Below are 23,773 nucleotides of genomic sequence, written 5' to 3'. Positions count from 1 at the left end.
GAATGTCTGAAATATGCAGTGCCTGACTGTTCAGTCAGGGCCACGGACCTCTTTTCCCTTAAATTGTCAAATTAAAAAATGACCACAGCCAACCCAACAACAGTCATCTGATGTGAACAAATCAAAATTATGCCTATTTTTTGTCAGATTATCAAAAAATATAATTTTTGGTGTGCCACAGAAATTTGGTAATTAGTTTATGTGCCACGAGATGAAAAAGGTTGAAAATTGCTGATCTAAATGATTAATGTAAATCTGTTTTTGCAAAGGCAATGAAAATGTAAAAATAATTCCTGAAAGAGATGATATATAAAACTAATGTAATGTTGGTCAAGAATCTTGAATTATATAATCTTCTGGAAATCATATTAAAGGAGTAGAGAGAGTTATCATGTTATGGTCCTTATTTTACATAGAAAGGGATCAGTAAACATGCCCCAGTTTGTGATCTAAGTGGAGAAAAGGGCTCAGATTAGTGTGTTAAATTTAAAGGCAATCACTAGTGAAATAAAAACATGCTGAATACCTTCTGAAGAAAAAAAGTAAATTAAACAAAGTCTTGTTAAAGGAGAAATGCTCAGGTTGAGTCAAATACTAAAATCTGGTTACATGCTATTCTCAAAAGACATAGGTCTAAAAATACATGACCTAGAAGGTTAAATATAAATCCATATTAACACAAATAAATCAGGTTGGCAATATTAGTCTTTCAATCTGATAAATATCTTTCAATGCAAATAATTAAATGACAAATTGAATTCTTTGATACTAATAAAAATTACAATACCTCTCAAAATAAAAAAATTATGTGCATCAGAATATTTGAAGCTGAAACTCTCCGGTATATAAAAACCATACAATAAGATAATACAATTGTTTCAATTATAGTGGGATGTTTTAACATACTCTGGATTTGACTAATTTGTTAGTCAAAGAAGGATCTGAAAGATTCTAGTAATATGATAAGAATAATGTATTAAATAGATCACACTAATAAACATCCTTGAAAAACTCAGAGTCCCAGAAGAGGAAATCAACAAATATAGCTTCTACTTATTTGCGTTGCTGGTTACATTTAATTCACAGTCATAGTTACAGATTATTTAGAAAATAATGACAGTGAAAGCATGTCAGTCTTCATGGAATGAGACCAATCTTGAATCTAAACAAGATATAGATATCATCAATAGTAGGTGTAGAAATAATTAAACTGCAAAAACTAACCATTTAACTCTATATAAAAAAAAAAAGGCAACTAAATAACCCATGGCAGAAAATAACAAAGATACAAGTAAAAAAATAGTGAACTTATTAAATGATAAGTTCCAGAGTTGGTTCTGTGATGGAGGGCTCGGGGCCGGGGGGGTGCGGGGGGGGGGGGTGGAGAAGATAGAGAAACCTCCAGCAAATATAATCCCCCAAAGGCAGAGAAACGCAAATATAAAAGAAAGAAATTGAGAAAGCTTATAAGGCAATAAGTGGAAAGGAGATAAAAACTGTTTAAGAGGCTACGGACCCACATGTTTTAGTAAAGGCCTTGTAAACTTTCAAGGAAATAATATTGCCCATAATAGAGGATAACTGTCTACATATCACTCACCATGTGACTTCTCTAGTGGATTCACAAACACCTAGAAAAGGTAAGTATATCTGTTATTGACTCTCTTTATTAACTTGTTCCCCCTTCCTGTCTTTGAAAATTCTAGTCAGTGCGTTTAGACAGTAAAGATACAAGAGATGTAAACCTTGAAAGAAGAAGGGGGGTAAACATACAATTATTTTAAACGATCTATGTGTAGCTACTTGGAAAGTCTAAGAAAGTGCTCTAAAAAAGCTATGATCACTAGCAATTTTTCAGTAAGGTATTCTAATATAAAATAAACTTTCAAAGCTAATAGCATTTTCGTATGCCTAAAATAATCATGTCTTACGTACTTGGGGAAAATGGAGTTCAAAATTGCAATGAAATAGCAAAATATTAAGGAATAAAAGGAAGAAATTTGAAAGACCTGCCTACATAAAAAAAAAAAAAAAAATTGCAACATTTTAAGCAAAGACATTCAAGAAGACAAGTCCTAGTGATTTCCTGGCCACGTTGCTAAATGGGCCCACTCTACCAAAAGTAGGTTGTTTCTCCCAGATCAATGTGTGAGTTTAATATAACACCAATTAAATTTCACTGCATGTCCTGCAACATTTCTAAAATCCATGTCAAAAATGCTGGCAAGAGTTAGCAAAGAAATAATCGAATAGAAGTGATATACTATATATTAAAGTATATTATAAAGCTATGAGAAATAACTATTGATATTTGCATATGTATAGACAGATTGAAGCAACATAAACACAATAAACAGATGCTAGAATATACAGAAATTTAGTAAAAGAGATTTGGGGCATTAAAAATCTGTAAGGAAAGAGAAATATAATATATATGTTATGTGTATAACTCGTTAAATTTGAAAAATATGTAGTTTATTCTTTACCTTAATATCAGACACAAACATACATTTTTGATGAATTAAAGAAATAAATATATATAAGATCACAAAAGTGACATAAAAAAAATAAAGAAGTTTTTATCTAATGTCAGGATGATATACTTTTGAAGCATAAAATCAGTGGAAGAAATCACAAAAGATAAAAAAATCAGACTAGCATAAAAATGTAAACGGCCATACAGATGAAAAATGGTGAAGATCGTGAGACCCCTTGTCCCTCACGACGTCTGTCCAGTAAAGTAGATCAACAGTGACCGCAGGAGCGTATTTTCGATCATCAAAAGATATCCAAGGCTCAAAAGCAAGGTGCATTTGTTCACCAGGTCACTTTTGGTAGAAGTTTTATTTAATGTTTGCAAATGCGATTTGTCTAGGCTCCGCCCTTGTTGTGAACTGCAACATAACAGACTCGAGGGATAACACAAACCTTCGGTGCTGGAAAGTCGGGACCACCTTGGTGGATGTTTACTACCAGGAGTCCAGGCGGATCCAAGAGGGAAATGAGTAGGTATTTCGCGTTTCTGGTTCTCCCGCTCGCCGCGTCCAGTGACTTGGGGAGCGGCTGCCTCCCGTGTTCTCCTTGCCCCCGTCGCTGCTTTGGCTTTGGCTTTCGAAGATCCTCTCAGTGCTGTGTGAGGGAGCAGCTGGTCCAGAGGAGCGTGAGCGCTCAGATTGTCAACCCCTCCCAGGTGCTAGCGCCGAGGCGAAACGTGAAGCGGGGCCTGCGGGCAGCTGCTGCGAAAACCGGCCTCATTCCTGGTCAGGCACAAGGGGAGCCACGGCCTCCCAGCCTTAAGGAGCAAGACCGGGGCCTCGGGGGACTCTCGGGGAGACAGTGCACGGCCATTAGCTGACCGAGAGGTGTGAGCCCAGTTCCTGAGGGTCTGAATTGTGTGGTGGAAAACGGGACTCATAAAGTCAGAGGGCAGAAGTACTTGTGCTGGGCCTTGCCGTGGAGATGCGTGAGGCTGAGTGGAGCGGGAGAGGGAAGGTGCTGAGGGCGGAGGAGGGTTCTGTAATGAGCGGAACCACGCTTCCTTTCCCACTGTCCCCGCGATAGTGCAGGTTTGGAACTACCCAATGCACACGCCTCACTAGCTGCTCAGTGGAGTATCCACAGGGTAAAATGGTAGCCAAAGTGTCTCTAGGAAAAAACTTTACTCCCCAGACTAAAGGTTATAAAATATGTTGGGCAAAATATGACTCCGGCATGAATGATTTGCTCTTTTCTTTTACAGAACCCAAGTTTCTTCTAAGGAGGAGAACTTTTACACCGTGAGCATAAGCTTTTCAGAAGTGAGAATGGAAGATTACGGCCACCCCTTCACGTGTCACGCTGGCGTGTCTGCGGCCTACTTTATTCTAAGACCCCCAGGTAACGTTCCCGTGGGTTAAATCCTGTTCAGAGAGCTCAACACGATGGCAAGGAAACCCACGTGGAGGACAGGTGGCATGGCTGCTGGGGGCCGCAGCGGTGGGGTTTCACAGACCCGCCCAGCACGACACCGCGGGCAGAGCGGGGCGGCCTGACAAGGCTGGGCGCGCGGTGCCTCGCGTGCTGCGCTTGGGGACTCCCGGGGTAACGTACACAAGGCTCTCCGCACCGAGATTCTAGAAAACAACTGTTCCTTTACTAAGCCTGACTGCTCAGCGTTTATACTCGTGCTTGTGAGTTTCAGCCTTTAGGTTGTTTGTAAACTAATCTGTAGGGGCTGAATTGTGATACCGAGCGGAGGCCTTCGGACTCACGTACACAAACCGCGCTCTCAGCCTTGTGCAGAGCGTGCCCATGGCCATTGCAGGCAACGGGACCGGAGGGCGCAGAGCGATGGGTGTGATCATGATCTGAGCAGCTGCAGCTTCTAACGTGCCGGGGAAGGCTTTGAGGAGCCTTGTAAAATGGGATGCGTGGCTTACCGAGACAGGTTTTTCTCTTGATTCTATTAATATCAACTTTTTTCCTTGGCTAGCTATAGCAAGTGAGAGAGGGCTTGAATTTGCCAGCGTCCCTTCTGATGATCAGTGGACCTCATGTTTGCATGTATCTAGCTAAAGTCTTACCGGAAAGGTTTTTCTAGAACCTAACATAAAACATTAGTCCAGTGGATGCTGTATGAAGCTACGGAATGTGCCTTGGCCCCGGCCAAGTCCCTGACCTCATGAGCGTCCATTGCCTCCCTTAGAATAACAATGAACAGGGGTCTGTCCATAGCAGCTTGCAGTCCTGGCCTCCCTTCCACGACCTGGAGGCCCCCGTCACTCCGTCGCCGCCGCTCTAACTGTGAAAGAGCACACAGCACCTCCTCCCCGCTCCGAGACCCGCGGGGACCCCCTGGGGCTGCAGCAGGTGGAAGAAGCCGTGGGCTTGTCAGCCACCACTGTGCATTTCCACTGTTCTCAAGGGCTTTCTCTTGTCATAGAAAGTAATTTTTGATGGTTTTTCTCCCAATCAATCTTGTGCATCTTTTTTTCTTTTTTTAAATTTATCTTTACTGTTGAGAGTATTACAGATGCCCCCCTTTTCCCCCATGGGTCCCCTCCTCCCCACATCTGCGCCCCCAGGCCTGCCCCACACTATTGTCTGTGTCCGTGGGTTATGCATATAGGCACATAAATCCTTTGGTTCTTCTCTCTCTCGGTGGCACGTCTGGGTGACTCTTGAGGCTCTGTCATCAGCGCTGCTCTCTGCATTCTCACCCTGATCATCTCCCTACCCTCATGGCTTCAGCTGTCTTCTCTGCAGGTGCGATTCCACCTCTCCAACCCTGTTCCCCTTCCCTGGGGCAGCCCCGCACTCCCAGCTGCTTACGGGGCTGGTTTTGGACTGTATGCGAGAGGATTATGTGGTCTCTTTTCTTTCCGTGTTCTTTATTTTACGGGGTTCATTGCAGCAGCATGCAGCTGTAGCTCATTGTGATTGCTGAGCCCTGTTCACCTACAGGGTGGGTGGTCTTGTCTGCTAGGACCGCGTCATCACTTCAGTTGTTCCCAGTCTGGAGCTGTGAAGAAGTGACGCTGCTGTGGAGATCCCAGGATGTGTGAGCTGCTTCTCAAGGAGAAGCACTCCTCTGTGACGTATCATTAGGAGCAGAATTGCCACAGAGGGTCCTCAGGGTCCGCCCCAGAGGAGAGAGGGGAGCAGACTGTGGGAAGCCCTGCATCCTGCAGAGACTTGAAGGGCTTATAACTGAAATCTGCCTCGACCTAGAAGTGTGAGCTCTCTGTTTAGGAACCTTCACCCAAAATGACCAGCATTGATTTTCTTTTTTTCTTTTCTTTTTAATGTTGACACTGTTACAGATGTCCCCTATTTTCCTCCCATTTGCTCATGTCCACCCAGCACCACCCCCAGCCTTCACCACGGTTGTCTGTGTCCATGGACTATACATATATGTTCTTTGGCTAAACTCTTCACCTACAGCCACCCCTCCCCCCAGCCCCCTCTAAGACCTGTCAGTGTGTTCAGTGTATCCAGGCCTCTGGATCTGTTTTGTTTGTCACTTTATTTTGTTCATTAGATTCCACATATGAGTGAGGTCATGTGGTATGATCAGTCTTTCCCTGACTGGCTTGTTTCACTTAGCATAATACTCTCCAGGTCCATGCACACTATTGCAAAGGGTGAGAGTTCCTTCTTCTTTACAGCTGCGTAGTATCCATGGTGTAAACGTAACACCGTTTTCTGTCCACTCATCTACTGATGGGCACTTGGGCTGTTTCCAGGTCTTAGCTATTGTAAACTGCGCTGCTATGAACATCGGGGTGCATAAGTTCTTTCTGATTAGTGTTTCGGGATTCATAGGATATATCCCCAGAAGTGGGATCACTGGGTCAAATGGCAGCTCCATTTCTAATTTTTTTTTGAGGAAACTCCACACTGTCTTCCACAGTAGCTGCCCAGTCTGCACTCCCACCAGCAGTGCACCAGGGTCCCCTTTCTCCACACCCTCGCCAGCACATGTCGTTTGTTGACTTATTGATGGAGCCATTCTGGCAGGTGTGAGGTGATACCTTATTGTAGTTTCAATTTTCATCTCTCTGAGGATTAGCAACATTCAGCATTTTTTTATATACTACTGGCCATCTGTGTGTCCTGTTTGGAGAAGTGCCCATTCAGGTCCTTTGACATTTTTAAATTGGATTATTTGTCTTCCTGGTTTTGAGTTGTATAAGTTCTTTATGTATTTTGGAAATTAAACCTTTATCAGATGTATTATTGGTGAATATGTTCTCTCATAGAGTATGTTCCCTTTTCTATGTGTTGATGGTTTCTTTTGCTGTGCAGAAGCTTTTTAGTTTGATGTCGTCCCATTTGTTTATTTTTTCCCTTCTTCCCTTGTCCTCAGAGACAGATTGGCAAAAATATTGCTATGCAAAGATATCTGAGATTTTATTGGCTATATTTTCATCCAGGGTTTTTATAGTTTTGAGACTTACATTTAAGTCTTTTATCCATTTTGAGTTTATTCTTGTGTATGGTGTAAGTTGATGGTCTAGTTTCATTTTTTTGCATGTAACTGTCCAATTTTCCCAACACCATTTATTGAAGAGACTGTCTTCACTCCATTGTATGCTCCTGCCTCCTTTGTCAAATATTAATTGACCATAAAGACATGGGTTGATTTCTGGGCTCTCGGTTGTTCCACTGATCCATATGCCTGTTCTTATGCCAGGACCAGGCTGTTTTGATTACAGTGGCTTTGTAGTAAAGTTTGACATCAAATATTGTGATCCTTACAACTTTGTTCTTTTTCTTAATATTGCTATTGCTATTTGTGTGATGTATCACATTTATTGACTTGTGAGGCTATTCGGGTCTTTTTTGGTTCTATATAAATTTTTGGAGTATTTGTTCTAGATCTTGGAAATATGCCATTTGTATGAGTTATGTTGAATTTATAAATTGTTTTGGGTCATATGGACATTTTCATGATGTTAATTATTCCAGTCCATGAGCATGGTATATTCTTCCATTTGTTTATATCTTCCTCTATCTCTTTTTTCAGTGTCCTGTAGTTTTCTGAGTACAGGTCTTTTACCTCCTTGGTTAAGTTTATTCTTAGGTAGCTATTTTTTTTGTTGTTGTTGTTACAATAGTAAATGGAATTGTTTTCCTAGTTTCTCTTTCTGATAATTCATTATTAGTGTATAAAATGCCACCAATTTATGTATGTTAATTTTGTATCCTGTTATTTTTTGAATTCATATATTAGGGCTAGTAGATTTTGGTGGAGTCTTTAGGGTTTTCTAAGTACGATACCATGGCATTGGCAAATAATGACAATTTTACTTCCTCCTTCCCGGTTTGGATGCCATTTATTTCTTATTCTTGTCTGATTGCTGTTGCTAAGTCTTCCGGTACTATCTTGAATAAGTGGTGAAAGCAGACATCACTGTTTTTGTTCCTAATCTTAAGGGGAACACTTTTGGTTTTTGCCCAATGACTATAATGGTAGCTGTAGGTTTGTCAGTTATGGCTTTTATTATGTTGAGGTTTGATCCCACTATTCCCACTTTGCTGAGAGTTTTTATCATAAATGGGGGCTGGATTTTATCGAATGCTTTTTCTGCATCTATTGATATGATCATGAGACTTTTATTTTTCATTTTTTGTGTGATGTATCACATTTATTGACTTGTGAATATTTTACCAAACTTGCATCCCTGGAATAAATCTCACTTGATCATGCTGTATGATCTTTTTAATGTATTGCTGGATCCGATTTGCTAATATTTTATTGAGGATTTTAACATCTATGTTCATTAGGGATATTGGCCTATGATTTTCTCTTTGTAGTGTACTTATCTGATTTTGGAATTTGGATAATGCTGGCCTTGTAAAAAGAGCTTGGAAATCTTCTGTCCTTTTGAATTTTTTGGAATAGTTCTAAGAAGATAGGTCTTAGTTCTTTGAATGTTTGGTAAAACTCACCTGGTCCAGAGTTTATGTTTTCTGGAAGTTTTTTTAAATTCTTGCTTCAATTTCATTAGTTTTTTGGTCTGTTCAGGTTTTCTGATTCTTCTTGATTGACTTTTAGAAGATTGTATATTTCTAGAAATTTGTCCATTTTGCCCAGGTTGTACAATATGTGGGCATATGTAGTTTGCATATTTTCTCTCAGTTCTTTGTATTTCTGTGATGTCAGTTGTTACTTCACCTCTTTTATTTCTAATTTTATTTATTTGGGTCCTCTTTCTTTGTTTCTTGGTGAGTCTGGCAAAATGTTTATCAACCTTGTTTATCTTTTCAAAGAATCAGCTCTTGGTTTCATTGATCTTTTGTATTTTTTGTTTGTTCTCTATGTCGTTTATTTCCAATCTCATCTTTATTATTTCCTTCCTTCTACTTCCTCTGGACTTTGCTTGTTGTTCTTTTTCTAGTTAATTTAGGCATAGGGCTCGATTGTTTATTTGAGATTTTTCTTGCTTCTTGAGCTAGGCCTCTAATGCTATGAACTTCCCTCTCAAGACTGCTTTCACTGTGTCATATAGATTTGGGGTTGTTTGTTCATTTTCATTTGTTTCAAAGTAATTTTTTATTTCTTGATCTCATTGGTAACCCATTCATTGTTTAATAACATGTTATTTAGCATCCATTTGTTTGAATTTTTGTGAATTTTTTTTATTGCATTTGATTTCTAGTTTCATGCCATTGTGATCCGAGAAGATACTTGATATAATTTCAATCTTCTTGAATTTGTTGACTTATTTTGTGTCCTAATATGTAGTCTATCTTTGAGAATGTTCATTGTATACTTGAGGAGAATGTATATCTGCTGCTTTGGGATGAAATGTTATCTAAATATTAATTAAGCCCATCTGATCTAGTGTGTCATTTAGGGTCACTAATTTTTTGTCTGGAAGAGCTATCCAATGATGTCATTGGGGTTAAAGTCTCCTGCTATGATTGTATTGCTATCGATCTCTACCTTAAAGTCCATCAAGAGTTGCTGTTTTTTTTTAATTACATATAGATATTTAAGTGCTTCTATGTTGGGTGTTTATATGTTTACCAGGGTTATATCCTCTTGTTAGATAGATCCCATTAATATTATGTAGTGATCTTCTTTGTTTCATTTATGGTCTTTGTTTTGAAGTTTATTTTGTCAGATATAAGTATTGCTATCCCAGCTTTTTGTTTTGTTTCTATTTGCATGGAATATTTTTGTTGTTGTTAATTCTCACCTGAGGATGTTTTTTCCATTGACTTTTAAAGTGAGTGGAAGGAGGGGGGGGAAAGAGAGAGAGAGAGAGAAAGATCAATTTGAGAGAGACACAGTGATTGGTTGCCTTCTGCATATGACCTGACCTGAAATAGGTCTCAAACCTGCAACCCATGTACATGCCCTTGACTGGGAACTGAACCTGTGACCCTTTGGTGCATGGGCTGACACTCTAACCACTGAACCACACCCACCAGGGCATGCCTGAAATATTTTTCTCCAATTCCTTCACTCTCATTCAGTCTCATCCTGTGTGTCTTTTGTTCTGAGGTGGGTCTCTTGTAGACAGCATATATATGGGTCATGTTTTTTTATACTTTCAGCTACCCTGTGTCTTTTGATTGGAGTATTTGATCCATTTAAATTTAAGATTATTATTGATAGGTACTTATTTATTGCAATTTTTTCTGTATGCCTATGTTCCTCTCTCTATATATATTTCTTTTTCTCCTTACAACATTCCCTTTAGCATTTCTTGCAATGCTGGTTTGGTGGTAATGAACTCCTTTAGCCTTTTTTTTTTGTCTGGGAAGTTCTTTATTTCACCTTCAATTTTAAATGATAGCCTTGCTGGATAGAGTAGTCTTGGATGTAGGTCCTGCTATCAGACTTTGAGTACATCATGCTGTTCCCTTCTAGCTGAAATGTTTCTGTTGAGAAATCGCCTGGCAGCCTTATAAGAAAACTTCCTTGTAGTTAACTAACTGTCTCTGTTGCTGCCTTTAACATTCTCTCCTTGTTCTTAACCTTTGCCATCTTAATTATGATGTGTCTGGGTCTGGGCCTCTTTGGATTCTTCTTACGTGGGACTGTCTGTGACTCCTGAACTTGTGTGACTTTTTCCTTCACCAGGTTAAAGAAGTTTTCTGTCACTATTTCTTCATACAGGTTCTCTATCCCTTGCTCACTTTGTTATGTTTCATGTTGTTCCAGAGTTGTCTTAAACTATATTCATGCTTTTTATTAATTTTTTCTTTTTGCTCCTCTGATTGGGTGTTTTTTCTACCTTGTCTTCTAAATCACTGATTCAATCTCTGCTTCATCCACCCTACTGTTTATTGATTACTGTTCCTTGCTTCCATTTCATTAAGCTCTTTTTTCTGGAGATTCCTCCTATTCTTTCACTTGGGGGTCTCTTTCTCTGTATCTCCATTTTGGCTGCCTCTTTGTGGTTTTGTTTCTATATGTTAGATAGATCTGCTGTGACTCCATTCTTGGTGGGGTAGCCTTCTGTAGTAGGTGCCCTGTGGGACCCAGTGATGCAGTCTCCTTGATCTCCTGACCTGGGTGCTCCAGGAATGTCCCTTTGTGTTGTGTGGGCCTCCTGTTGTGACTGGGTCCTGACCACTGTTGTCCCATTGTGCGTGGGCCCGGCCCTCGGGCTGGCTGGCTGCGAGGCTCAGCCTTGACCACATCATGCAAACTGCTGTACAGGTACTGACCGAACAACATAAGACAAAACCAAACCAAACCAAAAACACCCCAACAACAAAGGCAACACCAAAAGAATAAGAAAATAAAAAATAATAAAAGACAAGAGACAGAAAGAAAGACAAAAAAAGAAAAGAAATAGAACATGAGAGGAAAGAAGAAAGAGATGAAATTTAAAGAAATAAAAAATAAAATAAAGAGAAGGAAAATAAAACTGAATAGAATAAGAAATAAAAGACTGAAAAAGAAAGAAAAGAGAGAAAAAAGAGAAGAAAACAAAATAGAGAAGAAAATACAGAAGCCCCCGGGAGACACAGTCCGTCAGGCCCAGGCTCTGCACATCTCCCTGGCACCTCCATGGGGCCCAAGGACCCAGCAGGACGGGGAAGATTGTTGTTCCTATGTAGCACTTAGATTTATGCACGTGGCTCATCACAGAGCAGGATGGCCTGACAGTCCCTGCCCTGCTCCCTGCCCCTGCCCAGTGACACTGCAGGAGCGGCTGACCCAGTAGTTCAGCAGGATGTGCTCAGGTGGGCAAGACCTATCCTCTTTCCCAAGCCACACAGTTTAGTCCCTGACTGGCTTTCTACCCAAAGTCCTTCCAGAGAATAGAGAGCCCCCCAAAGTCACTGCTGAGTGTACTAAGCAGACCCCTCCCCAGGATCAGCAGAGCAGCTTGGCCTGTCCAGCAGTCACAGACCCGAGTCAACTCCCAGGCTGGTGCTGCAGCAGTGAGAGCGCTCCTCCCCTGGAACAGAGTCCTCACTGATTCCCACACCATGCTACATGGATTGGGGACCCCTGGGGGGCTGAGATCCCCGCTCCCAGGGGGAGGGAGCTCGCAGCCAGATAGCCCCTGCACCTGCGTGAGGGGGCTCACCTTCTCCATGTCTTCACCCCTCCTACCATCTCCTGCTGTCTTCCTCCAGCTCCTTGGTTATAATATTTCAGATCAGCAAACTTCAACTGGTGTTCAACTGATTGTTCTCTAATGTAGCTGCAAGTCTGGTCCGGAGCTGGGAGCAAGCGCTGGAGCATCCAGCTGCTGAGAAGGAATCTTGGAATCTCTTGGGGAATAGTGGTTCGTGCCAGCCCTGACTTGCATGAACTCATGCTGGCTGCCTGGAAGCACTGTGTCCGAGGCAGAGTCCAGGCTCAGAGGAATAATGCTGTTACCAGTCAGCACCTGCCGATCATGCAGGCGGGAGGAGGGTTCCTTTGTTTCCTCTGCCCTAGGTCAGTGAAGAAATCTGAGCTTACCGAACCCATCTTTGCGTCTGTCCGTACTTGTCTCACACCGCACAGGCAATTATTTTTGGACACGTGCATTTTGTTTTGTTTACCCTGAGTTCTCAGAAACATTACCCTCTGCAATCTAAACCTCCTGTTGGTTTACTTGGGCCAGAGGTAAGGTTACAGCTTCTCCATTTGATGTCCTTATTTTTGTTGAAGACACATCCCAGTTGAGTCTTGTGTAGTTTGTCTGAAGCAGGGTCCCTAGGACGGTGTTTGGATTGGGTGTGCCCTTCTGTGAATTTCTTTTAGTCACTTATTCTCAGTGACTGCCCGAGTTTAAGGCTGGCAGTGGCCATGTGGACCAAAGGGCCAGCACCACCCCAAAAAGGCCGTCTGCAGGCGTCTGATGTCTCCCTGTGAGCTTCCCATGTATTTCAGTTTCAAAGCTCATGCTCCCTTTGAATTCATGTATTGTCTGTTTCCAATTTCATCTTTTGGCTCATTTATAAAACAGAGGCTATCAACATTCCTGAATGCAATGAATGATCAACTCGAGAACTTCAGGCTGTCACTCCTGTCTGCTTACCAAGGGCTTCTGAGTCTCATAAATTGTGTGGCGTGGTCTCCTTATCATGACCATTTTCAATACTGAGACTGAGATGTACATTAAGGATTCCCAGACATAGGCCCTCGCAAAGGGAGGGGTGGCCTTGGTGTTCCAAGAGCTGGGAAGGGGCAAAGACACGTGAGGATGGGAGGGAAGGGAGCATCCATCTAGGAGTTAGCAAGTAGAGGTTCAAAGAAGAGCTTGGGATCCGAGTGGGCACCAGCGTGCAGAGCAGATCCTCTGGGCTGTGCTGGCACTTAATCAATGGGTTGACACCGTTTTGGCACAGAGTGCTTACAGACAGTGAGCTTCACTGTGCCATGCACTTGAAGATGTGCAGCAGTAGCTGTGGATTCCTTTGGCTTCAAAATGTTTGCAACACAGTGTGGCCTAGGGCAGGTTGTGATAAGCGCTTTAATGAGTTTTTTAAAGTGAAAGCGCTCTTGAAATTCAGAGAAAAGTGAACCCCTCTCCCTAGTGGGGACCAGAGGACCAAGGAGGGGCCATGAAGGAAGCGGTGTGTGTGGTGGGTTCTAAGAATTAGGAGGGTTTCCCTTCCTCATCTCTCCTTCCCCTTTCCCAGTTCTGTCCTTCGTGGGCCTCCTTCCTTGGCGGCTCAGGTTTGGGCTGTGGTGGGAAGAAAGCTGTGCTGTTCCTCTGGGCAGACACGCAGGAAGGGGCAAGTTCGCGGGCGTGGAGTTCCAGAGGAACTGGTTCTGCTCTTGGCACCGCCTGCCCACAGATTTTTCCATACTTGCTCTGCAGGGTGCTGACCAAGCAGAGCAGGACCAACCCTTCTCTCAGACAGGAACCCAGCCCCGCTCTGCTGGCACCGGGAGGTGGGGGCGGGAGTTCGGCTCTTGGCCAGTCTGTAGAGCCGACAGAGATGGCTTCGAAGGCAACTGAGGGCTCTGTATTTACAGCACCCGTCCTGCTGCTCAGTTTTGTGTGACCGGGGAAACAGTTATGACAACATTATAATCACCTGGAGAGCTTTCCCATAGTGTGCGAGGCCCACATCTGGAGAGCTGATGAGTGGCCTGGGCCGTGGTGGTCCTCAGGCCATTGGAGTCCTGCTCTATCTCCTGCTGAGCTCGAGGGTCCTGCAGAATTCCCTCCTCAGGCTCCCAAGAGCACGTTGTTTCCTAAAATTCACGAGTCAGATCAGATCATTCTACTCTCATACCTACTATTTAACTATAAAGAAATATTTAGGCAGCATCCCCACTGACATCTACTGCATCTCCATGTAGCGTTTGTAATATGACAGGTATAAGGGAAGTGCAGCTCCGACGCTTTGTTATCGTTACTTGACTTTGCTGTCATTTGCAGTGCCAGACTTTCGCGCTCACTTGATCGGAGGGCTGCTGGCCTTGGCGGGTGCGGCAGTGTTTGTCGTGTGCGTCTGCAGCGTCCTTAGGATCGACATTGCACTCTGGTATCGGAGTGCCTTCCATTCTGCTGAGACCGTAGAAGGTGAGTGTGGGGGACCCTGCAAATGCCTCATCTTGGTATCGCTCACGTGTGGAGCCATTGCAAATGCACTTCTTCGGATTTGACTAGCTTGCCTTTTATGTCGTTGGCAAATTCAGAGGAAGGCATCTCCCTGGAACTTTCCATACTTCTGAGAAATGATTTTCCTGAGGCCACCAGCGTTGTTCAGTCCAGTCAGGCTTGCAGGCTGGTCGTGACTGAGTGAATAAGTCTGGGTGCCACAGCAACCGTTCTAGAACGGGTCTCACACCTACCCGTGTAAGCGAAAGAAGAAAATTTCTCCTTGAGCAAAGTGCTCTTCATCCGTGAAACACCCTCAGCCCAGTGGATGCGTGGACGGGATGGATGCCGTGGGCACCCTGCTGCGGGGGGTGCAGCACCCGGGACTCACTGCCTGAAAACTTTAAGTCTCAGCGCTTGAGTCTGAAGAGAGACAGGCCCGAGTTTGATCTGAGCTCTCACTTACTCTGTGTGACCTTAGAAAGGCACTTCACGTTTTCTCTCTTGTCGTGGAAGGAGGGAAGGAAGGAAGCGCACAGGTCGGGGGCTGTCCCACAGCGCTGTGCGGGCCGCGGGCTGAAGCCCTCCGCACTGGGCAGGGATCTGGGGCACGGGCGGGTTCCCTCGGGCCTGGTCTGAAGCTGCCTCTGCTGCTCTGTCCAGAGTCTTCAGCTTGTCCCTGGGGCCGGCGTCCTGGCGTCGCTGTCCAGCTCAGAAATGCTGGGTGCCATCCTGAAGCTGAGGGGCGGGTGTCCCCCGCGTTGTGCTTTTAACTGGGATTCACGGGGTGGGCAAAAGTGGGCTTACAGCTGTGAGTGTGCGAAACACAGAGTTTATCCCTGTATTAGTATTTATTAATTATTGATTTATTTTCCATATGAAAATATGGAAACCTACTTTTGCCCCACCCTGTGTGCTCGTCTCAGACGGGCTGTGACCTCCTCAGGCCTCGAATGAAGTAATAGCTCTGCTTTAGGTCCCCTACCTGGACGGGAGTTACCAGGAGGCTCAAAGGCGCCCGTGCAGCTCACACGCGCGAGAGACAGCTCTGCCTTTCAGACCCAGGGCCGTGCGGTGCTGACAAGGGCAGGAGTGCAGGAAGGGGGTCGGGCAGGCTTTAGGAGTCCCTGTTACCGAGAAGGGCACTGTTTGCACTAAGCGCCTGCTTTGCATAGAAAATAACATGCACAGGCTGTGGCCCGCGTGTTTGAGAAAGCATAGATGTCCTAGCTGGGGCTTTATTCTACATTAAATTTTAGAATTTAAACTTGGCAGCCCATGAGCAACAGAGAAATAAGCCAATTTTTTTATGATGACAGAGTTCCGTTGTGGAATTCTGGCTGTGGGCATCCATCCGGTGCAGCCTGCGAGCCTCTGGTGCGGGGACAGCCAGCTGGACGAGGGTTCTGCCTGGGGCCCCAGTCCCTGCAGAGTCTCGCTCAGCTGCCGGGACCGAGCCCAACCTGGGTCTGGCTGGGGAGAGACCCCCTGCACCACCACTCTCCCTGCTGACACAGATTCCAGTGATTCCCCACTTTCCGTCTGCTGGCTGACAGCAGCTACATAGACGTAGGCGGTGTTCCCGGAATTCTGGCCCCGTGAGGTGACATTTGTCACTCCTGACTCACTGCAGCTCTGGGAGCATGAGTAATGAGGGGGTGACGTTGCCTGTTAGTGAGGTCAAGCTTAGCAGGAAGAGCAGAAGGGAGTACTGACTCACCCGGGGCTGGGGGCTGAGCAGAGGGGAGACTCCGGGAGCCCCAGCCCCTGCTAGCCGGGGCCACGGCCAGATTCAGAACCGGTGGGCTGAGGGTTTGGAGACGGGAACCTACAGCCAGCCAGTGGTCCTCTCCCGGTTCTTCTTTAATCCAGAAAAGTCTGCGCACTTTGTGACTGAGTTCCGGACAGCTTGGTCTATGAGCGCTCTCCTGTGGCACCCTTCGGGGTGCTGGCCTCACAGCGAACTAGTGAGGACACTGGAAGATGAGTCCCCGACACTGCGTCCAGGCCTCCTTCCCGGGGGACAGCTTCTGGGTGTTGGGAACGTGAAGTAATGGGTGGCAAACACAATGAGAAAGAGAGGAAAGGTGTCTTTCTGGCGATAAAGCATTTATCCCATAGATTAGTCAGGCTTTATGTGTGATTAATAGTTATGCGTGTATAACTCACAGTTTTTTGTTTTCTTAAATGTTTTTATTTCAGAGAGAGGAGGGGAAAGGGAGAGGAAGGGAGAGAGATGGAAACTGGAGTGATGAGTCATTGATCGGCTGCCTCCTGCAGGCCCCTAGTGGGGATCGGGCCCAAAACCCGGGCATGTGCCTGACCAGGGATCGAACCCTGACCTCCTGGTTCATGAGTTCACACTGAATCGCTGAGCCACGCCGGCTGGGCTGTACCTCACAGTTTTATTAAGAGTCATCCACAGGCCTAGCTAAAGCCCACAAGCTCTGTATCTTCTCCATTCAGTCGCAGGAGGTGCTTTAACAGTTCTCCAGCCAGGTGTGTAGGTGCGTGCAAAGCACACAGACCAGTTTACAAACCTCCAGCGATGTGTATATACCTCACCTTATTCCAAATAAATTTGAGGAGAAAGTTGACGTAGAACAGAACAGTTAAAAACAAAACCAAAAACAGGTACAGTGAACATAGGGAAACAGAGAGAATGGCAAAATAAAGCCGGCAGGGTTCATGACAAGCCGTGGAAGGGGTGACAGGTGAGCCTGCGCTAGAAGCGAAAGCAAAAGCGATTATGTGCTTCATCTTGTGCTGTTCACAGAAACCTTTCAGTGACCTCGAGGGCACGCGGTCTTTTAGGGGACAGTTTTCCAAGAAACGTTTTTCTCTAGGGAGTCCTCATCTTTAAAGGTGATGCAGTGCACCTCGTGTGTGGAAGCATTTCCAAGGTAAACGTCATAGATGCTATGTGGCTGTCCTCGAGCCTCGTGTGTACGTTAGGGCTACACCACCCACCTCGTGTTATTCAGTAAAAACACACAAAGGCCAAACTGATTGTTCGATTTTTCCACTCATCCGGTTTGATCAAGTTAAAATTTAGCAATATCATAGCAAGAGAAAGTAGAGAATTGAATACTTTTTATGTAATCTTTTATAAACATTAGGCAAATACATTTTTATTCTTTTGCCAACAGTCAATAAGGGCATATGTAGACACTTTAAAATCAAAAGTAGGGTTGAAACCTCAGAAAATGAAAGAAATTTAGCCAGACTTGAGAAACTGTCGCCCACACTGTGTGCGGGTGAGCTGCGAGCCTCTGCCAGTGGGCCCCGTTTACTGAGAAAACTCTCTGGTGGGTCCACATGACCGCAGTTTTCTTGATAAAATGGACAGTTGGGGGCCTGTCCAACTCACTGTTGTTCGTTTGTGTTTATTGCTATTTGTGCAGCCACTGTTCCAGTCACTATGGTCCCCCAGGGGCATGGAGCAACCGTCCACTCTACCTGTGGATTCCATGGGTCAGGCTGTGAACAGCCCAGGGGGTGGCCTGTCTCAGCTGCACGGCACCGGGGTCCGAGCTGGAGGACTGGCAGTTGATTTTGGCTCAGGCTGGTGGCCTGGGCTCCTCTCCACAGGGCCTCTCCAAGCCGTCCCTGTGGCCGTGTTGGGCTTCCTCACAGCACTGTCTGGCTTCCAAGGACTAGTGTTTCAGGAGCAAGAGAGGCAGATAACAGCCATATTTTCCTGTGTGACTCAGATCCTGGGCTTCCAGTATCAATTCACCACGTTCTACTTGTCAGGCAGCTACAGACTCTCACCCAGTTTCCAGAGTGGAGATAGATTCCACCTTTTTATGGGCTGAGCAAACTCTGAAAGAAAACGTGGGAGAGGCGATTTTGCTGGGGCTGTTCATGGAAAACAGCCCGACACAGTGCACAGGCCTCAGGACACGCTCTGTGGAGCTTCCTGGCGCCCGTTCTCATCTCAGCTGCACCAGAGGGAGAGGCCGACTGGGTGTGAATCAAAAGTGTACACTTACAAGCCGGGGGACTCAAAATCCTGCAGCGCCCTCACTCCGAACGAATCTGAGGACACAAGGTGACCCTCGCAGGTGGCCGCGAGAGGCAAGGCCAGGGAGTGCTGGTGTGCCACGGCACGAGAGGCCCTTCAGACCCGGCGGCCGAAGCCCGAGGCACAGTGGCTGCAGCTGGGCTCTCGCTGCAGTGGCCGGGAGTACGACACGGGTGGTTGAAGCGGCGCAAACCCACTGCGTTTCGAGAACAAGTCCGAAGACGTGTTTCTACTCAAAAGCTTAATCAGAAAGAAAAAAGATGAGCAGAGCATTGCGAGCATGTTTATATTTTGAGGTTTTAAAGGTGCGAGATTCCCTTGCTACCCAAATCTCTCTGCTCTCTGAGCGTGCACAGGGTACCGATGCCCCTCTTAAAAACGGAGGACAGGGTACCGATGCCCCTCTTAAAAACGGAGGACAGGGTACCGATGCCCCTCTTAAAAACGGAGGACGCAGAGCTCCGTCACTTAGGAGAAGGGAGGCTTCACTTAGTAAAAATGTCTCCTTTGGTTCCCTCCCTCCTTCCCCCTCCCCCCTCCCCTCCTTCCTTCCTCCCTTCCCCCCTCCCTCCCCCCCCCCCCCTTACATCAGAGGCAGTGGGGAAGAGAAGCGGACTGAGAGAAGAGAGACTCCTGCAGGGCCTGGGGCGGAGATGACCATAACCTGACGTTGGTTGCAGTTTAGAGAGCAGGAAATACTGCATTTACTGGGGAGGCTCCAGAGGACCAACCCACCAACCTTTATTATGAAAGGATAAATATTATCATATTTTTAATTAATTTAATTAATTTATTTTAAATATATCTTTATTGCTTTCAGAGAGAGGAGGGGAGAGAGAGAGAAATAGAAACATCAGTGATGAGAGTCATTGATCGGCTGCCTCCTGCGGGCCCCCGACTGGGGATCGAGCCGCAACCCGGGCATGTGCCCCGACCCGGAATCAAACCTCCATCTCCTGGATCCGAGGTCGCTGCTCAACCGCTGAGCCACGCCTGGCTGGGCTTTTTTTTTCTTCTTCATATTTTTAAATAGGAAAATTTAATTTCCTCAAAAGTTTAGAAATGTTATTTTCAAACTACAGAAAATCAAAGAGAAAAAAATCCCCAAAGAAGCCAGAGGCAAAAAGTCACTTTACCTATAGATATAAATTATGTTCAACTTCTCAGGAACCACACAAGCAAGAAGAGAGGGGAGTGAGATATTTTAAGGGGTGAAGGAATGAGGTGCCTGTTAAAGGAAAGAGACTTGCAGTGCATGGCACCAGGCCAGCCCCATGGGCACTCTAAAGTCATTGGACCCAAGCAGGAAGGACAGCATGGTAGCAACTCCGATTTTCACCGTGCTAATGCAGGAAAGGTTTGGCAGGAATCATTCCGCGAGCTTCTCGACTTCTCTTTCAGATGGGAAGCTGTACGATGCGTACGTCTTGTACCCCAAGCCTCCACACGGACGCCAGTGCCCCACCGTGGCCACGCTGGCCCTGCAGGCTCTGCCCGAGGTGCTGGAGAGGCAGTGTGGATACAAGTTATTCATATTTGGCAGGGATGAATTTCCTGGACAAGGTATGCTCTAAGTGAGGTAGAAAAACAACAAATGAATTAAAAAATAAAGGAAACTTTCTCTTCCTTCACTTTACAAATGGTAGGGACCCTGCTTTCCTTCCTCACAGAACCATGGGAGTCTTCTACCTCCCAGCTCTTGACCCTGAGCGCAGGAGGTCAGAGCCTGGCCCTCCCATTAGGCTCATTCCTGCAACGGGATAACGGGCCTGGATGAAATGAGGAGACTCACTTTGAGCAAGGAAATGGCTAAACTCACATAATCAGGGGGCGAGCCACATAGCCTTGGCCAAGAGACTGAAAGTGGTCACTTGCCCTGATGTCCTTGAAACTAACTCCTGAGTATTTTCTGACAGTTTGAATATGTAAATAAGCTCATGTTTAAAGCTGATTTTCTAAACCTCAACCCCCTAATCCTCTGCTACGTAAATAAAACAGGTACAGTATTTACTTCTCTCATTTAATAGCAATGTAGCTTTGGGCTGTGCAGTTGACTCATCGGTCAAATGGGGGTAAGAATGCTTCTCTGACTTGGTTGAGAGTATTAAATGAGTTTAAACCTGAGCAGGGACCAGTACGTATTCGACCCTCAATGGATGAATGTTCCCCCCTTTGCTATAAAGTCGATGGTTGAAATTTGAAATAAGCACCCTTTTTTAGTCACCAGGAAACCAAGATCACTACTTTATTGCATTTGGTAGTGGCTTTAAAAGCTTTCTAGGGACTTTGGATTTATAGGCTACTCATACCCACAGTTACACCACAGCTATATCTCATTCCAGAGCTTTTTAAGTTATGAAATCGTCTTTTAAGAGGAAATAAAAATTCAGCCCAGTGCCCGCTGAAAGCACGTGGGAGAGCTCAGATGTCATGAGCATATCAATATTCATTCATTCACTTGCTCAAATATTTATTGAGCACTTGCTCTGTGCCAGGTAATATTCTAGGCTCCAGAAATATTAAAACAAACCAGAAAGGAAAAGAGTCTGCTCTGGGCGAGGGTGTTGTCTACTCTTATATTCTAAGTATAAGGAGGATGTAAGACTTGGTCTTTAATTCTCAACCCACCAACTTTTATCCATAGCTGGATATTTTGAGAGCTCTCCTCTCCCTGTCACCAGAAGCCATCGGAGTATGTTACCTGGTTTCCAGTTAGTCCTATAAATCCTGGTCATTTAAATAACTATAAAGCACAAGAGGAAAACACGAATAAAGATTAAAATGACATTTGAGCCAACTACATTTTTCTTATCCTTTTAAAATCTTTTTTTAAAAAAAAAAATATGTTCATCATCTTATGCCAGACCTTTAGCTGAGTCTGGGGATACAAAGCTCAGGATGGTGAGACCCTTGTTCTGAGCAGCTCTTGCCCTCTGTGGGCTGAGGAAAGGGACATATCAACAGCTAACCATCAAAACATGTGATTCACGAACATGAAGGACCAATTTTTTAGGGAAAGTAAGGAAGTTTTCACAGAAGAGATGACAAATGTTAAAAAAACCTCTTGTTAATTCCTTCCCGAATCATGTCTATTTTAACGCTCCTTCTTAGTGCCCATTTCTAATGATTCCCCAGAGCATTAAGATCGGCACTGCTTTATTCATGAGATCTGCGTCTTTCTCTTCTTGCAGCTGTGGCCAATGTCATTGACGAAAATGTTAAGCTGTGCAGGAGACTGATCATCATAGTTCCTGAATCGCTGAGCTTTGACCTATTAAAGAACATGCCAGAAGAACAGATTGCAGTCTATAATGCTCTCATCCAGGATGGGATGAAGGTCATTCTGATTGAGGTGGAGAGAGTCAAGAACTATACATCCATGCCGGAGTCGATCCAGTATATCAAACAGAAGCATGGGTCAGTCCAGTGGAGCAGGGACTTCACGGAGGAGTCATGGTGTGCAAAGGCCAAGTTCTGGAAAAAAGTGAGATATCGCATGCCACCCAAAAGGTTTCCACCACCTTCTCCGGCCAGCTGCTGAAATGCACACCCTGTGACCTCACAGCTGACAAGTGGGAGGCCAACGCGGAGTTCTCTACCCCACGATGGAGAGTTTGTCCTCATGCAGTGGCTCGCAGCTGGACACTGGCCGTGTTCAGCCGTCTGCTTCAAGTTTGTCCTATGTACTTGTGAGAGGGACTGTGTTTGTTTGTTTGTTTGTTTGTTTTGATCAAATACTTCTTTAGGGAAAGACATCACCTCTCGAGAAGGCCCTCATTAACTTACTGGCTCTGAACACCCATGAATATTTGCTGAGTATGGAGTAGATTTAGCATTTGAGCCACTGAAAAATGGGACACAGGGAGCTGTAGAGCTATAGTTCAGATGCCAAGACATTAGTACATGGTGTGGCACCTGTGAGGCTAGAGATGGGAGGCTGAGCAGTCAGGGGATGTCAGGAAGGCAGTCTGTGGGCTTGGAGAGGGCCCTGGTCCTCAGAGCATATTTGCTGTGTCTATGAGCCCTTCTCACTCCTCTAGTACAAATAGCCTTGACCACAGTCTTAGCAGGTTGATGCTGGAAGCAACTTAGAGGTCACCTAGACCAGTGGGGTTAACAGTGGTGACACTGGAATTGCCCATTAATCACCCTCCTGGTGAGCCCCATGCTTTGAAAGACTTTACCTGTCCAACCAAAATAAGTTATAATTCACTCATTTTTCCAGCTGGCTTGTGTCAGCCAGAATTCTGAGCAGCATGTGAGAGGCATGGTTATCACCTTGAGATGATGTCATTATAATAAGTCCAAGTAAAACATAGTAATCATTCAGTTAGCCAGTGCACCTCATCATAGCTCAATGTATGATTTAACAAGTCACAAAGACTTTTGATAATAAAAATTAGCTGTAAACTCTTATAACAACTTTAAAGACTCTAACTTGAGGGGCTTGGATACATATAGTCCAACACTCATTCTGTGGTAGATGACACTGAGCTTTAAAAAGTGGCCTGCTAGGACACAAAATTAATAATTCAGAAATTGGTAACATTTTATACACCAGTCATGAACTATCAGAAAAACTAAGAGAACAATCTAATTTACAATTGCAACAAAAAAATAAGGTACCTGGGAATCAATTTAACCGAGGAGGTAAAAGACCTATGCTCAGAAAATTATAAGACACTGAAGAAAGAAACTGATGAAAATACAAATAAGTGGAAGCATATACCATGCTCATGGATAGGATTAATTAACATTGTTAAAATGTGCATACTACCCAAAGCAACCTATAGATTCAACACAATCCTTATTAAAATACCAATGGTATATTTCACAGATCTAGAAGAAATATTCCAAAATTTTATATGGAACAACAAAAGACCCTGAATAGCCACAGCAGTCTTGAGAAAGAACAAAGTTGAAGGTACCTGATATCAAACTACACTACAAGGCCGTAGTAATCAAAACAGCATGGTACTGGCATAAAAACAGACATAGATCAGTGCAACACAATAGAGAGCCCAGAAATCAACACACGGCTTAGGTCAATTCATATTTGACAAAGGAGGCAAGAACATACAATGGGCTAAAGACCACCTATTCAATAAATGGTGGTGGGAAAATTGGACAGATACATGCAAAAAAATGAAACTAGACCACCAACTTACACCATAGACAAAAATAAACTCAAAATGGATAAAAGACTTAAATGTAAGACTTGAAACCATAAAAGTCCCAGAAGAAAACCTTG

At 44.6% G+C, this 23,773-nt stretch overlaps 1 protein-coding gene across 1 annotated transcript in view; it reads left to right on the top strand.

The window, feature by feature from the left end:
- The window catches only part of IL1RL2 (interleukin 1 receptor like 2), a 41,186-nt gene extending 18,682 nt beyond the window's left edge, over positions 1 to 22,504 (top strand). The window contains 6 exon segments of the mRNA XM_081156936.1: positions 2,876 to 3,005; positions 3,740 to 3,876; positions 14,334 to 14,477; positions 19,924 to 20,085; positions 21,714 to 22,049; positions 22,052 to 22,504. Coding sequence (XP_081013062.1) covers positions 2,876 to 3,005; positions 3,740 to 3,876; positions 14,334 to 14,477; positions 19,924 to 20,085; positions 21,714 to 22,049; positions 22,052 to 22,215 — 1,073 coding nt within the window. The 3' untranslated portion in view covers positions 22,216 to 22,504.
- The last annotated feature ends 1,269 nt before the right edge of the window (positions 22,505 to 23,773 follow it).

Source organism: Miniopterus schreibersii (assembly GCF_964146895.1).
Source record: "Miniopterus schreibersii genome assembly, chromosome: 13".
NCBI classification, from domain to species: Eukaryota; Metazoa; Chordata; class Mammalia; order Chiroptera; family Miniopteridae; genus Miniopterus; species Miniopterus schreibersii.
This window is presented reverse-complemented; position numbering and strand designations above follow the sequence as displayed.